A 20,846-nucleotide genomic window follows, 5' to 3' on the forward strand; every position below is an offset into this window, starting at 1 on the left:
GCCCTCTAGGGATGTCCCGATGATGTCACTGAGGTTGAAACACCCAATTTTAGCCGCCTACAAATTGTATTAGACTTTGCTTGGTTTGGTGTGCAGAACACCTTAGCAACATGCCACGGAACGATTCACCCAGCCTCGACCCTACTGAATATAAATCTTGAATATCAATGAACATTGCAGCCCAGAACATTTGAGAGCTCTGGATACCCGAGAGCAATGGCTTCTCCCACTCGTGTATCCAGTAGAATAGAGTGGGACATGAGTTGAACTGGATGCATTACTGGACTATTTGTTGGTGCTAAATTGTTTCTGACCTTTAATGAAGCTTCAAGAGTCATTAAATATGTTTTCTTTTTCAAAAAAATTACATTTTAGTCTCCTTATATCATTTTGCTATTAATTCTAATACTGCGAAAGAGGCCATACTATGTTTATCGGCAGTAGTTTATACAGTTCCCTTTGTATGAAAATTTATAAAATAATGTGACACAAAACTATAGCTCTAGAGTAACTTGTTATCTAAAAAACAAATCACAGTTATACAGAAGAAAAGATAATTATATATATATAATAAACTTGATTACTTGTGACCTGTTTAGGTGTTCATATAACCTCACAAGTTGGAAGGGAGTTTAGACCGGACAGGTTCCAAGTCAGAATCAAAGGTTACCGATCCTTGCTGAGGGACAGTTTTGTCTTTAGATAATGGGCTTTGAAAAGTAGCAGCAGATGCTCCAGATACTTGTCCTTGAGGCTGAGGTAAACAGGCTGATGACGTCTGCCTAGGTAGAGTCATGCGCTCAGGGATGGAGCTGCAAGGTTTGCCCAGACGCATGGGTCTGGAAAAGGTGCTCACACCGCCCGCTGACTCTCTCACTGAGGAAGGACTGCTCCGATGTGTTGCTTGTGCCAACTCTTGGGGCAAGGACGGCTGAGAGGCCGAGATCATCTTAACGTCCTGCGTGAAGCGCCCGATTGGCGATGGCTGCGCGCTTTTTAGCGTGCCGATCTGTTGAAGGGCCGTAGGGGACTGCGGCATCAGGAGAGAGGAATGGGAGCCCGAGACATCGGGCGGGGCACAATGAAATGTTCTTTTAGTCACTGGGCTTCGAATGGGAGGCCTGGGAACAGTAGGGGTGCAGCACAGAGAAGTGGAGCCTGGGTGTTGTGGTGGATCTACTGATGAATAGCTGGATTTCTCCGGCTGGATTTGGATCACGGAGCTCGGCTGCTGTCCTCGCCCACCTTGTGGCACTTGGAAGCGGGAGCTGGAAGCTGCTTGAGGGAGGGGGCTTGAGCTGGGCGAAGGGGAACCCGTTCCAAATGGGCTAGCTGAGGGAGAGCTGAGTGTTAGATGAGAGAACTGCTTTAGTCCCGTAGATTGTGCACTGCCCGGAAACTGAAGGTGGCCAGTGCTCAATCGAGATGTCTTGGTAGCAGATTGGAATTGACTCAAGCCACTGGCGGTTGGGCTAGACGAAGGCTGGTGGGGATGCGTGAAGACAGGGGAGGACGACCCTAGGGAAGACGGTTGGACAGCAGATGCAGGTGAGTTGCTCAAGAACTGTTGGAGTTGACCCAGGCTGGATGTAGGTGAGCTTGCTCTGGACAGCTGGACTTGACTCAAACTGGTCGAGGCCGCGCCCGAGTGGCTGGGAACCGGGCTGGCGGTGGGCGAGCCGCTCGCCAGCTGCTGCAGCTGGCTCAGACTGCTGGAGGCACTCCTGAGCTGGTGGGTTTGAAAGAGTGCGGCCGAGGGGGATTCGGCACAGGGAGTCTGTAACTGGGACGCTGTGCTGGATGGAGACCCAATGGACGGAGAAGAACATTGCATCCGCTTGAACTGCCTCGGCGTTTGACTGCCTTGCTGCTGCCCCAGGGAATTTAGAACGGGCACCGGGGGTTGGAACATACTCCCCCGCAGGCGAGGGTGGTGATGTGTGAGGGCGATCGCCACAGAGGTGGTCGCTGCTGCTGCTTGCAGTGGAGCTTGAACCAGGGGTGTCCAGATAACTGGTGCTGGCGTGGAATCCGAGGCCACTGGGTTATTCTGGATGTGCTCCGCCATCTCCCTGTCGTGCTGTACAATCTGCTGGATAATCTCATTCTCCTGATAGTTCAAGGCACCAGAGTTCAGGTCATGCTGCACTTTATGGAGCAAAATAGAGTTTTTCTTGCCTGCAGAGACAGCAAGTGGGAACACGTTAGATTATTTAAGGCGACTGAAGGCGATGGGCCAAAGAGTAGAAGTTGAAGAGGTTTTGTTTTTATGTCAACGTGCGCGCTCCGCAAACACGAGGTCAAACAGCGCTCTGCTATCCGTGTGGAAACTCGCAACACGCGTCCCCTTCTCCCATCACCCCTGTGCTCGCTGACCTACATTCGACGTGGGCCAGGCAAAGTCTTGATTTTAAAATTCTCACGCTTATTTTCAAATCCCTCCATGGCCTCACTCCTCCCCCCCCCCCCCCCACCCCCCCCACCCCCCCCCCCCCCCCCCCCCCCCACAACCCCCCACCACCTCTCTCTGCAACCTCCTCTGGCCATAGAACCATCCAAGATCTCTGCGCTCGTCTAATTCTGTCCTCTTGGACACTCCTTGATTTTAAATGGCTGGAAGATTGGCAGCCGTGCCTGAGTTGCCAGGTTAGGTGGATTGGCAGCGCTAAATTGCCCCTTCGTGTCCAAAAGGTTAGCCTTTTGGGAGTGGGCCGAGGTAGCATGCTCTTTCAGAGGGTCGGTGCAGACCCGATGGGCCGAATGGCCTCCTTCTGCACTGCAGGAATTCTGTAATTGTATGGTAGGTACCTACTTCTGTCTCCCTCCTTTTTTTGAGTAGACAAGCTCCATTTGCTATTTTCCAACCTGATAGGACCTTCCAGAATCTGGGGAATTTTGAAAAATTAAAACCAATTCATCTACTGTCTCAGTCTTCACTTCTCAAAGACCCGCGGACACAGGCCATCCAATTCTGAGACTTGTCAGTTCTCATTGTTTTCTCAGTACTCGTCCCTGGCGATTGTAATTATTTTGAGTTCCTTCCTCTCGTTCACCTCCTGATTTACAAATATTGCTGGGATGTTAATTTGTACCTTTTATAGCGAAGAGAGACACAAAGGCCTGGGTTCTCCGGTACCCCAGCCGCAGGATGCTATTCTCTGGTGGTAGAATTCTCTGCTCCCGCTGCTTGTCAATGAGACTTCCCATTGAAGCCACCCCCAGGCCACCAGGAAGCCATGGGTTCCATTGCCGGTGGGAAGAGAGAATCCCAATGGCCGGAGAATTCTGACGAAAGTTTCTGTGCAACATTTCTGACATTCTATCATCTCCCATTATTAATCCTCCATTCTTACTTTCTAGGGGACCAATGCTCCCTTTAATTATTCTTTTTCTTTTTAAATACCTGTAGAAACTCTTACTATCTGTTTTTATATTTCACGCTAAGGGCGCTACTTTAATTATGATGCCATCAGTACCCGATCTGTAACTTTAACCTGAGCTCGAACCTGAATGAGAGACCAGTGTCAGATGGGACTCTACATAGATTTACTTAGATAAATAAGGTTTCTGCTGTCAAAATCAACAGCGGCAGTGCATTGAAAATTGCACTTTTCCCACTTGAGACCACCATATACACATGTACCAGCAGAGGGAGTCTGCTAGTGAATAATGTTTAAAGGACCCATGTTTAACGGTTCAAGCAGTTCTCATCTAAAATGTCTCTGGCTGACTATGTAACGGATTCTGTCCCAAGAACTTCACAACAGAGTTTCTGCATTACTCGTCTTCCCAATACTGGGCAGGCCCACACCCTTCCCACTCCCGATGATGATCCACGCCTTAGAATCCAATTGCACATCATGCCCTGTTCCATTTCTTCTCCACGTATCCGAAACGATAGCTGGCCTCTTTTCCTGTCATTAATGATAAGTGAGCTGAAACTTTCCTGTAAGCACCTCAATCAGACCTATTGTGGTGGAGGGGGTGGCCCATGATTGGCCGGCGGAAGGATCATCCAGCCCCGCCACTGGCAACGGGGTTTCCCGATGGTCACGCCCTCCGCCACTGGGGAAACCGAGGCAGGGGGGGGTCGCCGTCAGTGGGACTGGACAATCCCGCCAGCCCAGCTGAAAGGGCCGGAAAATCCCACCCATTATCTTTTCTCCTGGGAAAGAGCTTACTTTGTCTATGAGGCAGGCTGATACACCTTTAGGCGGGTCGCACAATTTTGGAAGGTGCATTTGGGTTGAGGTTAAGGACCAAACACTTGTCAAAATAAAAATAATCTGTGGATCAACTGTAAATGTTCAGCAATGTGCAGTTAAGGTGAAAAGACAGGTGTGTTTTTTCCTTATTACAGAAAGGGGCGGAGAGTGCACTAATATACAAAATAAAGTCTTAGGACCCAGTACGAAACAGCGGGGTTTGCGATGGTTGTCAGCAACTAGATCAGAAACCAATCCATTTTTTCCAATTAAAGGGAAATTTAGCGTGGCTAATCCACCTACCCTGCACATTTTTGGGTTGTGGGGCGAAACCCACGCAAACACGGGGAGAATGTGCAGACTCCACACGGACAGTGACCCAGAGCCGGGATCGAACATGGGACCTCGGCGCCGTGAGGCCGCAGGGCTAACCCACTAAGCCACCGTGCTGCCCCGATCAGAATGAATTTGACTCATAATTTCTCCCTAAATATACTTTTGAATAGTCAGCTGGATTCAAATACTTCCCTACAATGTCTATCAGGAACACAAACTTTTATTCCAAGTAATAATGATTACCTGGTTTTATCGCTGTAACTTCTTGAGGTTAGCCAGGGCAAATCAGATTAAATTGTGTGTTAAATGTGAACTCATTCAGGGATCATAAGGCTTTGTCATGCATTAATGGATTAATTCCAGTAATCCTACTAGCTAGTATAAGAGGCATTAATCTACTAATTATTTGCAACATGCTAGCAAATCCTTTATTCCCCATAGAGCTTTTTACCTTCAGCCATGAAATGGGCGAAAAGAGAATTATGCAAAGTCCCTTTCCTCCAAAGTTTCACTCATTCTTAATGGCTTGATCCAATTAGTGACTGGAGCCGAAATATTCAAGAGGTTTTGATCTCCAGTTTCTGCCCCATTGAAAGAATGTGCTTCAGTGTTGATGCATGGATGAGGGAAAGACAATCAGTCTTCCGTCAAGATTACTGTCAAGGCTTTCCGGCCCTTTTCGCTGAGATGGGGGGGGGGGGGGGGGGGGTCTACCGGTCCCGCCGATGGTGACACACCGCTTACCCGCGGCGTCTTGATTCGCGGCACTCTAAACCCCGTAGACACCAGCGCAGAAACCCCATAGACCGGATGTTCCCAACCACCAGCGGGACCAGATGTTCCCAACCACTAGTCAACAGTGGTCTGCCTCTGCCGTCAGAAAATCCGCTGAGGGGGTGGGAAAATCCCGCCATATGTGTCTGCAGGAAGTCCATGCGTGGATGTGACATTGTGAGGATAGCATTGGGCTTTATTATGAGTAGCACCCCACAGAACTGTTGGAAAATCCATTAGTGCCAGGAATCGCACATGAATCTCTTGGATGAGGTGACATTGGAACAACTGTCACCTGTGGGTATATAATGCTTCAGGAGCGGAAAGAAGATTGAGAAAATGAAGTTCTCCATTCTAGCCAATTCTTTGTTCAAGGGGACCACCATAGCATTGGACAGACATTTGAGATATGTTAGAAACTTTGAAAATAGGAGTAAGAGTGGGCCATTCGGCCCATCAAACCAATTTGATCATGCCTGATCATCTAACATTATTCGCCCACGCACTCTGCATACCTTTGAAGTCTCGAAATCTATTTCCTGCTTAAATGTATTCAGTGACTTGCCCTCCACTGTCTTGTGTGGTTGAGAATTCTCCAGGTTCCCCTCTCTCTGAGTGAAGTGTTTCCTCATCTTTGCCCTAAATGGCCTACCCCGTATCCTGAGATGGTGACCCCTTGTTCTAGACTCTGCCCCCACCCCCCCTCTGCCCCCGCTCCAGGGAGAGGAAACTACATCCGTGAATCCAATCTGTCCAGCCTACAAAAATACAGTCGGGCGGGAGACATGCTGGTCCGGGGTGGGGGGGACTTCCGCGAGGGCTGGGGGGGACTGGTGGGGGGGTGTCCAGGAGGGCACTATCTGGCAGGTCGGGTCCACGCACCGCCGGCGTCATGCTGTACGCCACGACCACTGCAGGTCGTTGCGATGCGTGTGCGCGGCCATGGACTCGGCAATTCTCCAGCCGTTTATTTCGTTGATGTTGGGAGTTTTTACTTGGCGGAGCGGCCAGCACCTCACCGGTCGAAGCATTGGTGAGGGAGTGCCACCGATTTTTTTCACGTAAAACCCCACGGATCGTCCGCACATAGCCTCAGAATCAGAGAATCTGGCCAATGCTTTCTGTTGACAATGATAATGGAATCTTCAGAAAATAGCAAAGCATTGCTGTAAATTAAAGTTTTATTAATGAGGAACTTTTCATGTCTCCTCTATCCGTGCCACTCATAATTTCATACACCTCATTCATGTTCCGCTTCAGTCTCCTCTGCTCCAAGGAAAACAATTCCAGTCCATCCAATCTCTCTCCATGGCTAAAACCCTCCAGCCCAGGCGACATCCTGGTGAATCTCCTCTGCACCCTTTCCAGTGCTATCACATCCCTCCTGCCATGTGGATTCCAGAACTGCACACAATACTCAACCTGTGGTCTAACCAATAGTTTATACATAACCTCCCTGCTCTTCAACTCTACACCTCAGCCAATAAAGGCAAGTATACCATATGCCTTCTTAACCACTGTATCTACCTGCCCTGTTACTTTAAGGGACCAATGTACATGCACACCAAGGTCCCTCTGATGGTTAGTGCTTTGTTTGTCCTGCCCAAATGCATCAGCTCACACTTATCTGGATTGAATTCTTTTTGCCACTGATCAGCCCATCTGACCAGCCCATCTATATCCGCCTGTAATTTAAGGCTAACCTCTTCACGATTGACCATCCCACCAATTTTTGTATCATCTGCAAAATTACTGAGCACTTCTGTCTAAATCATTTATATAAACCACAAACAGAAAAGGCCCCAAGACTGATCCCTGCGATATTCCACTGGCTAGAAACCCCTAGACCATCATCCTCTGCTTCCTGCCGCTCAGCCAGTTCTGGATCCAATTGCTAAATTTCCTTGAATACCTTGGGCTCTTACCTTGGTTATCAGTCTCCCATCTGGCACCTTATCAAAAGCCTTGTTGAAGTTCAATCTGACTCCATCAAATGCATTACACTCATTTACGCACCTCTTCAAAAAATTCAATAAAGTTGTTCAGACGTGTCCTCCCCTTGACAAAACCTGGCCCCTTCTTGGTTAATCCCGGCCTCTCCAAATGCAGATTAATTCTGTCTCGTTTCCAATAGTTTCCGCACTACTGAGGTTGGACTGAGGCCTGTAGTTTCTTGGTTTTCCAGAAAAAGGTTTCAAGCTCTCCTGCCATGACTACCCTTCAGCCCCTTATTTACTCCACTTTTTCCACAAAATATTATGGCGTCTTCATCGCCAAAATGCTTTTCAAGTCAAGTATCATCCCGATTGATGGGATTATATTGCTATTCCATCATTGTCACTGGGTCAAAACCCTGGAATCTCCTCCCTAACACAATCACGACAACACCATGAGCACAAAGGGCAGCACGGTAGCATTGTGGATAGCACAATGGCTTCACAGCTCCAGGGTCCCAGGTTTGATTCCAGCTTGGGTCACTGTCTGTGTGGAGCCTGCATATCCTTCCCGTGTGTGCGTGGGTTTCCTCCGGGTGCTCCGGTTTCCTCCCACAGTCCAAAGATGTGCAGGTTAGGTGGATTGGCCATGATAAATTGCCCTTAGTGTCCAAAATTGCCCTTAGTGTTGGGTGGGGTTACTGGGTTATTGGGATAGGGTGGAGGTGTTGACCTTGGGTAGGGTGCTCTTTCCAAGAGCCGGTGCAGACTCGATGGGCCGAATGGCCTCCTTCTGCACTGTAAATTCTATGATCTATGATCAAAGACAGCAATGGTTTATCAAGAAAACCCATTGCCATAGTTTAGTCTTCCCACATGTTCAGAGCAAATGTTGAACAAAGATTTTCAGCACCTGCTTTTAGCATCTTTCTCATCAAAGTGACGCAACAAAGGAATGGACGATGAAACAATGCAAGATGGTTGTGGTGGTTGGATGTCAATCATCTCAGCTCCAGGATATCACTGCAGGAGTTCCTCAGGGTAGTGTCCCAGGCCCAACCATCAGAAGTGGGGATGTTTAGAGATGACTGCACAATGTTCAGCACCATTTGCAACTCCTCAGATAATGAAGCCGTCCATGTCCAAATGCAGCAAGACCTGGGCAATATCCAGGCTTGGGCTGACAAGTGGCAAGTTATATTGGTACCGCACAAGCTCCAGGCAATGACTAGCCCCTACAAGAGAGGATATGACCACCGCCCCTTTGACATTCAATTACATTACCAGCGCTGAATCCCCCACAATCAACTTCCTGGGGGTTACCATTGATCAGAAACTGAACTGGACTAGCCATATTAATATTGTGGCTATCAGAGCAGGTCAAAGGCTAGGAATCCTATGGCGAGCAACTCACCTCCTGAACCCCCCCAAATCCTGTACACCATCTACTAGGCACAAGCAATCATGCGGGCTGCTTTGTCCTGGATGGTGTTGAGTTACTTGAATGTTGCTGGAGCTGCGCTGATCCAGGCAAGTGGAGAGTATTCCATTGCACCCCTGACTTGTCCAGCAACATTCAAGAAGGTCGACACCATCCTGGCCAAAGCAGCCCCGCGTGATTGCTCCCCCTTCCACAAACATTCAAACCTTCCACCACCGACGAACAGTGGCAGCCGTGTGTACCATCTACAAGATGCACTGCAGCAACTCACCAAGATTCCTTCGACAGCACCTTCCAAATCTATCACCACGACCATTTAGAAGAACAAGAGCAGCAGAGACCTGGAAATCCCACCACCTGGAGGTTCCACTCCAAGTCACTCACCACCCTGACTTGGAAATATATCGCCGTTTTCATTGTTGCTGGGGCAGAATCCTGGATCTATCTCCCTATCAGCACAGTGGGTGTACCTACACTGCAGCAGTTTGAGAAGGCGATTCACTGCCACTTTCTGAACGGCAATTCGGGATGGGCAATAAATGCTGGCTGAGCCAGCCATGCCCGCATCCTGTAAATTAATGCAAAAAAACAATCCATTAAGAGTGCCAAGCATGTTTGGGCTGGGTGCTGGCCACTACAGTAACTTGCTCATGTTGGATTCAGACACATGTTCTAGGTCAGGGGTGGGCAAACTACGGCCCGCGGGCCTTTCTTTATGCGGCCCACCAAGATCAAGTCATTAAAAAAAATAAAAAAATACAAATGAAATTTTTTTTTTTTTTTTTAATTCTTTTTTTTAAATTAAGGTTAATGGGGGGGCTGTTGGGTTACTGGTATAGGGTGGATACGTTGACTTGAGTAGGGTGATCATTGCTCAGCCCAACATGTGTTTCATGTGAAGTTTCTACTTTAAAATATTAATTAATAAAAATTAATTGCTTTTTTTTCTTTAAACTGAGTTACTTTGTTTTTCAAATAAATGTGTTTCATGTAAAGTTTCGACTTTAAAATATTAATTAATAAAAATTAATTGCTTTTTTTTTCTTTAAAAGCCTTTTATTTTGGCTATTTTAAATATTAATTATTTTACTTAATATACTATGCGGCCCTTTAAAATTGTGAATTTCTGAATGTGGCCCTTGCACAGAAAAGTTTGCCCACCCCTGTTCTAGGTTGTCTTGTGTCCCTCTGTACAATCCAGTTCCCTTAAACCTGTTCTCTGTCAATGAACAACCAATTCCTTCAAACGACACATTTTGCACAAAGTCTGAGCTGACCATCTTCGCTGTAAAACAGGCATTGAGAAAGGTTCCTCCTGTGCGTAGAATTCAGGGACTCACTTCAATGTGAGACACTTATCTGACAACCTATTTGTTGCGAGATCCTTCTCTGCCCTGTCCCTACTTGACAATATTTAAGTGCAGATTTTTAAGAACAGCAAAATGCGCTGAAAAGCTTAAGCAGAGATTGCAGAACAACCTATAAACAATTTTAATACCGTAAGTGGAAATCATGTTCAGAAGTAGCCTATAATCCCAAATGATCCATACTGAGTAATAAGGGCCACATTAGGGTTGCTTTTGAACTCCATTGAGATTATTCATCTGAGTGGTGAATACCTTGAGTGGACAGGATTATTTCCATTCATTGGCCATTTTATGATATTAGCTCAGTTGGCTACATTGAGTGATTCTGTGCTTCAAGCAGGCTCATCACATAGAATTTAACGCACAGACCATCCTAACCAGCTGGTCCGTGACGGCATACACCAGAGCAATATTCAGACTCCAACGGATAAACTTTTGTACCGTCACACATACGTACAATTTTCCCTCTGGGGAAATAGTGGTGGAAGGAGTCCCGAGCTGGTTGTCAGTTCGTTGAACCATGTTATGGATGCTCTTCCATTGATGAACAGGCCCTGGCATTGGACTTGAACCCAGAGCTTCTGGTCCAGAGGTTGTGACACGACCACTGCACCACAAGAAATACTATAGATAATTATGAGGTGAGATTATAAAAACTACTCCCTGGAATTCAGCGGAATTTAACGGGTGATTTGATCAAGGTTTTCAAGCTATTAAGGATTGACAGTGAGAAACTAATTTCACCGGTTGCAGGGTCCAGGACGAAGGATCATGGCCCAGAAATACAAACCAGGGGGTGGTGTTGCAACCCCCACGGAGGTCAAGGGGTGTGGACCATCAGGGTACCCGTGACCAGGGGCAGCAAGGTGGCACAGTGGTTAGCACTGCTGCCTCACGGCGCTGAGGTCCCAAGGTCGATCCCGGCTCCGGGTTACTGTCTGTGTGGAGTTTGCACATCCTCCCCGTGTTTGCGTGGGTTTTGCCCCCACAACCCAAAGATGTGCAGAGTAGGTGGCTTGGCCACGCTAAATTCCACCTTAAAAGGAAAAAAATGAATGGGGTACACTAAATTTATATTTAAAAAAATAGGTTACCCACGACCACTGCTGAGTACGAATGTCCCCGATAACGGGAGCGGGGCTTCCCCTTAATGAGGTGAGCCTGTACAGTATGAAAACCCCAATCTAAGTGAAGGTTGGGTGGGTGAGCTCTTCGGGAAGCGGAGTAATCCAGTTTACATAGGTTTATAAACCCAGTCTTTGCATCCTAGCCAGTGTTTCCTTGTGGTCACTGTAGTGACCCTTACATGGGTATGTACAGAAGGGGCTGATGGGTAATGGAAAGACCACCAGGGGGCAGCACTGGCGTGTATAAAAGTGAGACGCAGATAGCCCTCCCCTTCTCTTTGGCTGATGCGATTGTGAGGAGAACAGGAACAGAAATTTAGCTTACGGCTGCTAGTGTGGTCAGGCCTAGTTGCAGAGCATAGAAAAGTTGTAACCTTTTTAGTAGTGCAGTTCTTTAAGTAAGAGCTTACGCAATTATTTATGTTGCGTTGCTCAAAAAACCTTCTATCAAACTTCTGGACGACTTCTAGCCTTCTTCCAGAGCGTCTACTGTAACTGAGTTGAGTAGCACAGATTACCATCTCTACAGGGAACAAAACAGTCACTCTATACGGATTCTACAGGCAGGAATTCTGCTCGTTCACGCCGGCGGGATTCTCCGTGAATGGAATTTTGGCAGAGCGCCAGATTCACCGTTCTCGCTGGCAACGGTGGCGGGGAGGACTCGCGACAGAGAATCCCGGCCCTGGGATTTTCAGGGATGTAGTCAGGAAACACTTCAGCTCGCAAAAGGCAGGAAAAGGTTTGGAATTCCCTTGCAGCTGTGGCAGTTGTTGCAGGTCAATTGTTCGGGTTGCCAACTGTGTGTTTCAATGTATTTGCCGGAGATTTCGTCACGTGACTCCCCCCCCCAGGCTCCAGCCATTCGTCAACCAACACATCGAGCCTTGTGACGCACTGTCTTCCAACAACAATTGGAAAGCAAAGAAATAGCCCATTGCCCAATTGGATTGGATTAGTTTAGTGTCACGTGTTCCGAGGTACAGTGAAAAGGATTTTTCTGCGAGCAGCTCAACAGATCATTAAGTACATGGGAAGAAAAGGGAATAAAAGAAAATACATCATAGGGCAGCACAAGGTACGATGCTTGACTGACTATCAGCCAAACCACTCCCACTTCCAATATTTTTGTATCTGGTAAAGGGAAATGTTCAAATAAAATGGCAAAAAAGTACAATCAATGTAACGTCCCTGTGTTTTTTTAAAATCCGGAGTTGCTCAGAGCTGTGTCTTGGGAATTGACTTTGAATGATTGGACACTCCAGGCCAGTCTTTGAGGGTTAGCAACCCTGTCCATTATTCATATGAAATCTTAAATTGATAGATTTCCCGTTAGCCAAAGGTCTTAAAGGATATGGGGCAGAGGAAGGTGAATGGAGTTAGGTAACCGATTGGCCATGATGTCATTGAAAGACAGGACAGGCAATCATTTTTATCAGGAAAAATGGCAACAATGCATGTAGGTCATCATCAAGGGTGGGATTTAATGTTCCCGATGCGGCTCCACTAACCGGTTGGAGAACTGGTGAGAAACCCGTGTCTTTTCTGAGGGAGACGCAGAACCATATTAAGTGCCTGTCGCCGGGCAGCATTGGGTCTTCTCTGGGGTGCAGGACCCTGGATGCGGAAATCTCGCCCCCCTCGAACAATCAGGGGGTAGCAGCTCCCCGTAGCAGTCTGAACCACCAAGAACAAGGATCACCGTGGAATCCCTGGACTCAGATGAATGAGGGTGAGATGAGGGGTTGTCACAGGGAGAGTTTAGGAGGAGGGGGAGAGTCAGTTGCAAGGAAACATGGTGGCTTTCAGCGCAACCCCCTTCCTGATGCCAGGCAGGTCGTTTGATTGGACACAGAGTGCCTGCCAATGAAGGACCCTCCCACCGGAACCCCCCCTGCCCCCCCCCCCCCCCCCCCCAAGATCATTGAGCAGCACGGCAGCACAATAGTTAGCACTGTTGCTTCACAGTTCCAGGGTCCCAGGTTCGATTCCCGGCTGGGATCTCTGTCTGTGCGGAGTCTGCACGTTCTCTCCGTGTCTGCGTGGGTTTCCTCCGGGTGTTCCGGTTTCCTCCCACAGTCCAATGATGTGCAGGATTGGTCATGCTAAATAACTACCCTTCGTGTCCAAAAAGCTTTGTTGGGGTGACTGTGTTACGGGGATAGGGTGGAGGTGTGGGCTTGAGTGGGGTGCTCCTTCCAGGGGCCGAAGCAGACTTGATGCCAAATGGCCTCCTTCTGCACAGTAAATTCTATGCTTCTATGATCCCGCTGACAAACCCAGCAGGTTTGGCGGATAGCCATCCGGCCACCCGGAAGGATGGGAAAGCCTTGCGACTCCCATTTTAATCCCGAAGCCAACACAAAATTCTGGTGGTCTCTGGGATAATTTGGAGTCAATTGGCTCATTAATGAACGGAATTGCGATCCAGCGTTAGCTGACCTCCTACCTCGAGGAGGCCGATGTATGCCCTCTCTGGCCATTATGTGGACCCTGGACACCATACTTGCTGCTTCAATGAGCTGTATGAAATTCTTCACCAAATTTCAGTGGAACGAACAGCGCTGAGAATTATTATTCCACAAAATACAAATGATTAATATTAATGAACCTCCTTCTGGCCCATATTTGGATTGTGAGTCAGATTGTTATTTAAATACCTCCAGATGAAAAAGAAATACTCAAAGTGGCCAGCCAGTCACAGAAGTCTAAAATATTGACAACATTACATTAAGAACCCTGTCCGTGTGTAAATGTATGTGAACATCCAGATTTCGGATTATGCCTACATCGTTAGCTCAAATACCTATTAAAAATAAATTGAACTTGGGTTCAAGCGTCAAATAATTCAGAACACTGCCTACTGATTAAACAGACTGTTCTGTATCTCCCTTTCTGCTCTTCGAATGTTGTTCTAAAATTATAATATAGAAATATTACTTCACAGAAAATAATGGGATTGATGCTGTTTAATATTAATGAAATTCCACCTTTCCTGACCCAGAAACAAAATCAGCATTTTTTATACATTTATTCGCTCTGCAGCTTGCGAACAAGGGAAGAGGGATAAGTTCACTAACTGCAGGAAAGTCAAATTCTCTTCCTGACGGGAAGAATATTTGTGGTAATAATACAAAACAAAATGATCTGTCATTTGGTGTTCCAACCCCAATAGAGGTCCAGGGATAAGGACGATACGATTTCCCATGACCTCCCCAGAATATGGACTTCCCCTTTAAGGCAGGCAGATCTTCCCCTTTAAGGGGACGTTGTTTCCCTTTTACAAGGAGATTCCCAGTTGTATAAAAAACACCGGCCTAGCTCCAGGGTCCCAGGTTCGATTTCCGTTTGGGTCACTGTCTGTGCGGAGTCTACACGTTCTTCCTGTGTCAGCGAGGGTTTCCTCCGGGTGCTCCGGTTTCTCCCCACAGTCCAAAGATGTGCAGATTAGGTAGATTGGCCACAGCATTATCAGACATCCCTCCCACCCAGGCATTACCTTCGTTAAGACCCTTCCATCAGGCAGAAGGTACAGAAGTCTGAAGACCCGCACATCCAGACATAGGAACAGCTTCTTCCCCACAGCTTCAAGACTCCTCAATGACTCCCCCTCGGACTGATCTGTTCCCTGTACGAACGCTATTTACGATGCCCTATGCTGCTCTTGCTCATGAATTTGCTTTGTTTGGCCCCTTGTTCTGCACTGTAACCAATCACCGTTTGTCGATGTATCATTTGGCAATGTTCTCTGTTGATTATTCTTTTGTCCGCTATGTACGAACTGTATACGTTCCCTCAGCCGTAGAAAAATACTTTATACTGTACTTCGGTATATGTGACAATAAATCAAATCAAAAATCAAATCAAATAAATTGCCCTTAGTGTCCAAAAAAAGATTTGGTTGGGTTGCGGGGATAGGGTGGAGGTGTGGGCTTGGGTAGGGTGCTCTTATCAAGGGCCGATGCAGACGCGATGGGCTGAATTGCCTCCTTCTGCACTGTACATTCTATGAGCTGTCGGTCGGGGAAGGAGACCCTTAGAGGAGGGGAAGAGAATTGAAATTGTATCGAAATAAACCTTGGCCGGGATTCTCCGAAAATGGGGCTATGACCCCCACGCCCTCCGGAAAACGGGAACGAGTCACTCCAGACTGTTTTCAAAAGTCCGGAGTGATTCTCTGATTTCAAGAGGGATAGCACCTGCTGCCGATACGAGGCCCTGCACTTCCGGCCACGGATCTGCGCATGCGCGCGGCGGCCGTTTTCGCGCCGCCCCCCGCGTAACATGGCGGAGCCACACAGCGGGCCAGTGCGGAGGAAGATAGGCCACCCCCGGACCGCTTGTGCCCGCCAATCGGTTGCCCCCGATCGTGGGCCTGTCCGTCGTGGAGACTGCCCCCCCCCCCCCCGGAGTCTGATCACCCCCCCCCCAAGCAGGACGGCCAGTGCAGCCGTGAGTCCGAGATCCCGCCGGGTGGAATCAATACGGGAACCACGCCGGCGGAGCTCGGCGGGAACTCGGCCGGTCGAGCGCGGGGAATCGCCGTGGGGGCCTCTTTCAAGGGCCCCCGACCGGCCCTGCATTGACCGCTCGTGCGCGGCTTGGCGCCGATTCTGGTTCTGATTCTGATTCTGGCAGAGAATCGCGTCCCGGCACCGCGGGTCTGAGACCCCATTCTCCGCCCCGGTGCCGAACGCGATTTCGGCTCGCAGAATCCTGGCCCTTGTTCTGTTGTTCTGTAATTTCTGCTTTCGTCTATGTGTTCTGCCGACTGGATTCAACACTTGGCAGAACATGGGTTAATAAATGATAGCTGGCAGGGTTTTATGGAACGAACGCCTTATTTAAATTGTGAATTCCGTCACTCAGGCGGAACAGACTTGCATTGGACGTGGTTCAGGTTCGTTAGGCTGATTTCTGTGGTGTCTTATAAGGAAAGGTTGAGCCTATCCTCATTGACCTTTAGAAGAATGAGAGATGATCTTATTGAAGTGTCCCATGGTAAGCGGGATTTGCGATGGCCCACGGAATCCCGCATCAGGTTGAAATAAAGATTCACGCCTGGCAAGAGACCTGTTGCCAGTCTTCAAGCCTGTCCCACTGGCCAGAGCAGGTTTCCCGATTTACCTGCTGGGCTTCCCTCCCCGACCCTCTGGGACCATGCTAATGGCTCATTAGAGCTATTTTACATGTCACTGACAAGCGGGATGCGGCATGCATTAGTCAGGGATGCTCCAGCCCCCCCCCCCCCCCCTCAGCTGGGAGTCCCGCTGGCGTGAATTGGTGCAAATGCTGAAGAACGTGGACCTGGCGGCTTGCACTCCGAGGGGTGGCAAAGTGGTAAGTACCCTCCCAACAATTGCCACCAGGGAGTCCTTCATGGGAGGTGGGAGTCAGGGGGTTTGTGCTGGGCTGGAGGATCTCAGGTTCCGGGATGGGGCTTGTTTGGCTGCTCTCTCCAGTACAGAAGTTTCCAGTACATATAGCTAGAAAGCTTTGAACTGTATAGTGTACATTCAATTTCACACTCCATTGCTTGCTGAAAGCTTCTTCGAGGCATTTTCAAAGGGGGGGAATCAGATTGTTTACTTTTATAGCTCTGCAGTGATCCATTAATTCAGGGGAGCAGGTATTTTCCGAACTGAAGTTGTTTTTATGAGTCTGCCTCTTTCTTCCCAAGCGCTTCCTAGAAAGTGCAGGGGCAGTCTCCCTTTTGAAGCTGCCTCGACTGTCTTCTATACTTTAAAGGGCAATGAAATTGACAGTGAAAACCACTTCAAAGGTTTCCACCACTTTAAAGCGATAACTTTTACCTTCGTCTCACAGACCTTTCAAATTAGCATACTGACTTTATAAAGGGTGCAGATGAGAATGCTTTCACTTTATTACGAGGGATGTTATTTCTGAAACTCTGAGTAACTGTTTAAATGGCCTAGGGGTACAGATGAAAGCACGTTCAGTTTACTACAGGAAAACTTTAATTTTTACACACTGACTGAATATATTTAAACGCTGCAGATGGGGGAAGGAGTCAAATGAGCCCCATTTCAGGAAGGGCCCCCAACATGAGCCCCTCCAGCACAACGCAAGTCCCCTTGACCCCACCTTCCATGAAGTAAGCCCCCTCGGCACCCTGGTGGCAATTGTTCGGAGCTCACTTACACTGCGTGAAGGAGAGCAGAGTTCAACACATCCAGCCCACTCCTCCTCGTCCTATCATAGTGTCATATACTTTACAGTGCAGAAAGAGGCCATTCGGTCCATCATCTGCCCCGGCCCTTGGAAAGAGAACCCCACTCAAGCACACGCCACCTCCACCCCATTCCCTTAACCCCAATTAACTTTTTTTTGGCCTTAAGGCCAATTTAGCACGGCCAATCCACCTAACCTGCACATCTTTGGACTGTGGGAGGAAACCAGAGCACCCGGAGGAAACCCACGCACACACGGGGAGAACGTGCAGACTCCGCACAGACAGTGACCTAAGCCGGGAATCGAACCTGGGACCCTGGAGCTGTGAAGCAACTGAGCTAACTACTGTGCTACCGTGCTGCCACAAGTCGGCTGACAGAAAGTTTTGTACAGATGATGAAACATTCGTTGAAGGTAACCAGAGGACAGGGTTCATTGTCTAAATGCTTGAGCCAATTTCTGCTCACATGCAGGAATACTGCGCACTCAACAACACAAGTTTCCCCGGCGTTGCTAATGGTTCGTCATTAACACCGCACAACACTCAATTCACTAAAACCACACAAGACAAAATAAATTGTTGAGATAAAGCAACAGCCTTAGGTCATATGGCGGAGGAATAAGATGAAACGCGTTCTCCTGCCAGGGTCAAGACGTCCTGGCAAGGAACTCTACCGCAACCAAAAAGTGGATATATGCCACCATTTTCCCACAGGTAGGACTACCGGTGTTCCGCAGGGATCAGTGCTGGGAACTTTGCTGTTCGTAGTATATATAAATGATTTGGAGGCACTGCACGAGCAATGTCGGGGCCAGGCCCGTTGGGCAAGAGTCTCTGCAGCCGGGCGAGACATCTCCTCGAGCCCCAGGAGGACTCACAGTGGTGCTGCACCTGTTGTCGGAGGAATCACGGGAGCAAGGATGCCAGATCCGCCAGCACGCGCGCCGCCCTGGGTTGCAACTGTCAACCTGCACATCGGCTTTGTAACTGTGAAAAGCATTGAATTTAAAAAAGAAATACTGAGACTAAATTTGTGAGTTACATTTAAATTCACAATGTGATTTGAACCTATGGGCTCAGAACCTGGAACCCATTGGATTACCAGGTCAGTTACATTACCAGTGTCACCATCACTAAAACAAAAGCCACAAACTATCTCTAACTACTCAACCTTTAGCTCAGGGGGCTGGGCAGCCGGTTTGTGATGCAGAGCGTGGCCAACAACGTGGGTTCAATTCCTGTACTGGCTGTGATTATTCCTGAAGCCTTCTCAACTTTGCCCCTTGCCTGAGGTGTGGTGACCCGCAGGTTAAATCACCACCAGGCAGCTCAACTCCTCAAAGCCTATGGTCAAATGAGTCTACGGCGACTTTATTTCAACTTAATCTCTAACCCCATACGCCCAATAGCATAGCTATTTTACCCAGAAGAGCACAAAGATTTGAAAAATGATACCATAATGGTGCAGAGGTAGAACAGTTGTGGACACTGTGCCATCTCCTGTGATTATAGAATTTCATAGAATTTACAGTGCAGAAGGAGGCCATTTGGCCCATCGAGTCTGCACCGCCTCTTGGAAAGAGTATCAAGTAATTCACAATTATGGGATTACTTTTCATTTTACATCTCAGTGGTGTCCAGCATTATGGGCCTATCAGCTAACTTTGCAAATAAATAAGAAATGCCAACGGTTCATGGCGTTTAATAGTTTAATTCCAAATAATCCATTGTGGAACCAAAACTGGAGACCTGGGGCAGGATTCTCCGACCCCTGCTGGGCCGGAGAATCGCCGGGGGGTTGGGGGGGGGGTGTATCCCGCCCGCCGCCCCGATGCCGGCTGCTGGATTCTCCGGCGGCGGTTTTTCGGCAAGGGCGGGAATCGCGTCGCGCCAGTCGGGGGCTGTTGGCAGTGGCCCCCCCCCCCCAGCGATTCTCCGCTCCGCGATGGGCCGAGTGGCCGCCCGTTTTCGGCCACTCCCGCCGGCGTAAATCAAACCAGGTCCTTACCGGCGGGACCTGGCTCTGCGGGCGGTCTGCAGAGCCCTCGGGGTGGCGCAGGGGGATATGGCGCCCGGGGGGTGGGGCCCAATGTGGCCTGGCCTGCAAACGGGGCCCACCAATCTGCGGGTGGGCCTGTGCCGTGGGGGCACTCTTTCCCTCCGCGCTGGCCACTATAATGGTCGCGGAGAAGAACCGCCCTGCGCATGCTGGTTTCCCGCACACGCGCCAACTCGCGCTGGTCGGCGGAGGCCCTTCGGTGCCGAGTGGTTCACGCCACTCCTCGGCAATGGTACGGCACGCCCTGCCGGATAGCGGAGAATCCCGGCCCTGGTGTTCAATCAGCCACAGTGGAATAAATGATTTGGATGTTACAAGTTAGCATGATCCACTTAAAATGACATGGACAACTCACTTGAGACTATTACTTAGCAAAGGGGGTTATTCTATCACTACAACCTTGAAAGCCACCATTTCATAGTCCCAAAGTCCTGCGTTGCTAATACTTGGTATTACACCGGAATATTTTTCACTCATTGGATATCACTGGAAGAAGGTTTTCTTGGTTGCAATGTCAAATCCAGGATTGTGACACCAGGAGGAACACACACAAGATATTCGCTAATACACTTTTAAATGAGGTGCAACATTCATAGGTTAAGCTGTCTGCATTTCTGTCCTACTGTAAGTGGCATTCTGGGATTTCTATGCTTTTCCCCCCTGTAGAACGATGTAGACTCCCTGCAGTGCAGAAGGAGGCCATTCAGTCCAACAAGTCTGCACCCACCCTCCGAAAGAGCACCCTACCTTAGCCCACTTCCCCCGAGCCTTTCCCCATACCACCCCATCCCCGCCACTCAGGGGCACTTCAGCACGGCCAATCCACCACACCTGCACATCTTTGGACTGCAGGAGGAATCCGAAGCACCCGGAGGAAACCCACGTGGACCCGGGGAGAACATGCAAACTCCGCACAGTCACCCAAGGCCGGAATTGAACCAGGGTCCTGTGCGCCATGCGGCATCAGTGCTAACCACTGTGCCACCTTGCTGCCTGCATTCTCTGTGAATGAAGGTATTGCGATTTGACCTCTTGCTCTGGTGGTCTTTAGGGCATTGCCGTGGCATTGGGTAGATGTTAGCTACCAGGAAGGTTGGTCTGATCACCTCTGTTAGCCAAACCACTGGATCTCAGAAGTTGTTTTGCACAGCCACAGCTGGAAAGAGGGTGCATTTTGACCAGTGGCTTGTGCATTCTTTGTCATAAGGAAAGAAAGACATGCCTTTCCCTCGGGCAAGCGTGGATTAATAAAGGTATGCCAGTTCGGATTTGTTAAAAGCAAATCACGTTCAACTGGCCCGACTGAGTTTTCTGATCAGGTAACAGTGAGGATTGAAAAGGGTAATGCGATTGAGATCACGTCCATGTATTTCCAAAAGTAATTTAATAAAGTGCTACATTACAGGTTTG

General features: G+C 48.7%; 1 protein-coding gene across 1 annotated transcript in view; it reads right to left on the reverse strand.

The window, feature by feature from the left end:
- Window positions 1-493: 493 nt before the first annotated feature.
- The window catches only part of hcn4 (hyperpolarization activated cyclic nucleotide-gated potassium channel 4), a 329,968-nt gene continuing 309,615 nt past the window's right edge, over window positions 494-20,846 (reverse strand). The window contains exon 8 of the mRNA XM_038784491.1: window positions 494-2,178. Within this exon, the coding sequence (XP_038640419.1) occupies window positions 614-2,178 (1,565 nt within the window). The 3' untranslated portion in view covers window positions 494-613. The remainder of the gene's footprint in view (window positions 2,179-20,846) is intronic.

This window comes from Scyliorhinus canicula, chromosome 24 (genome assembly GCF_902713615.1).
Source record: "Scyliorhinus canicula chromosome 24, sScyCan1.1, whole genome shotgun sequence".
Taxonomy (NCBI): Eukaryota; Metazoa; Chordata; class Chondrichthyes; order Carcharhiniformes; family Scyliorhinidae; genus Scyliorhinus; species Scyliorhinus canicula.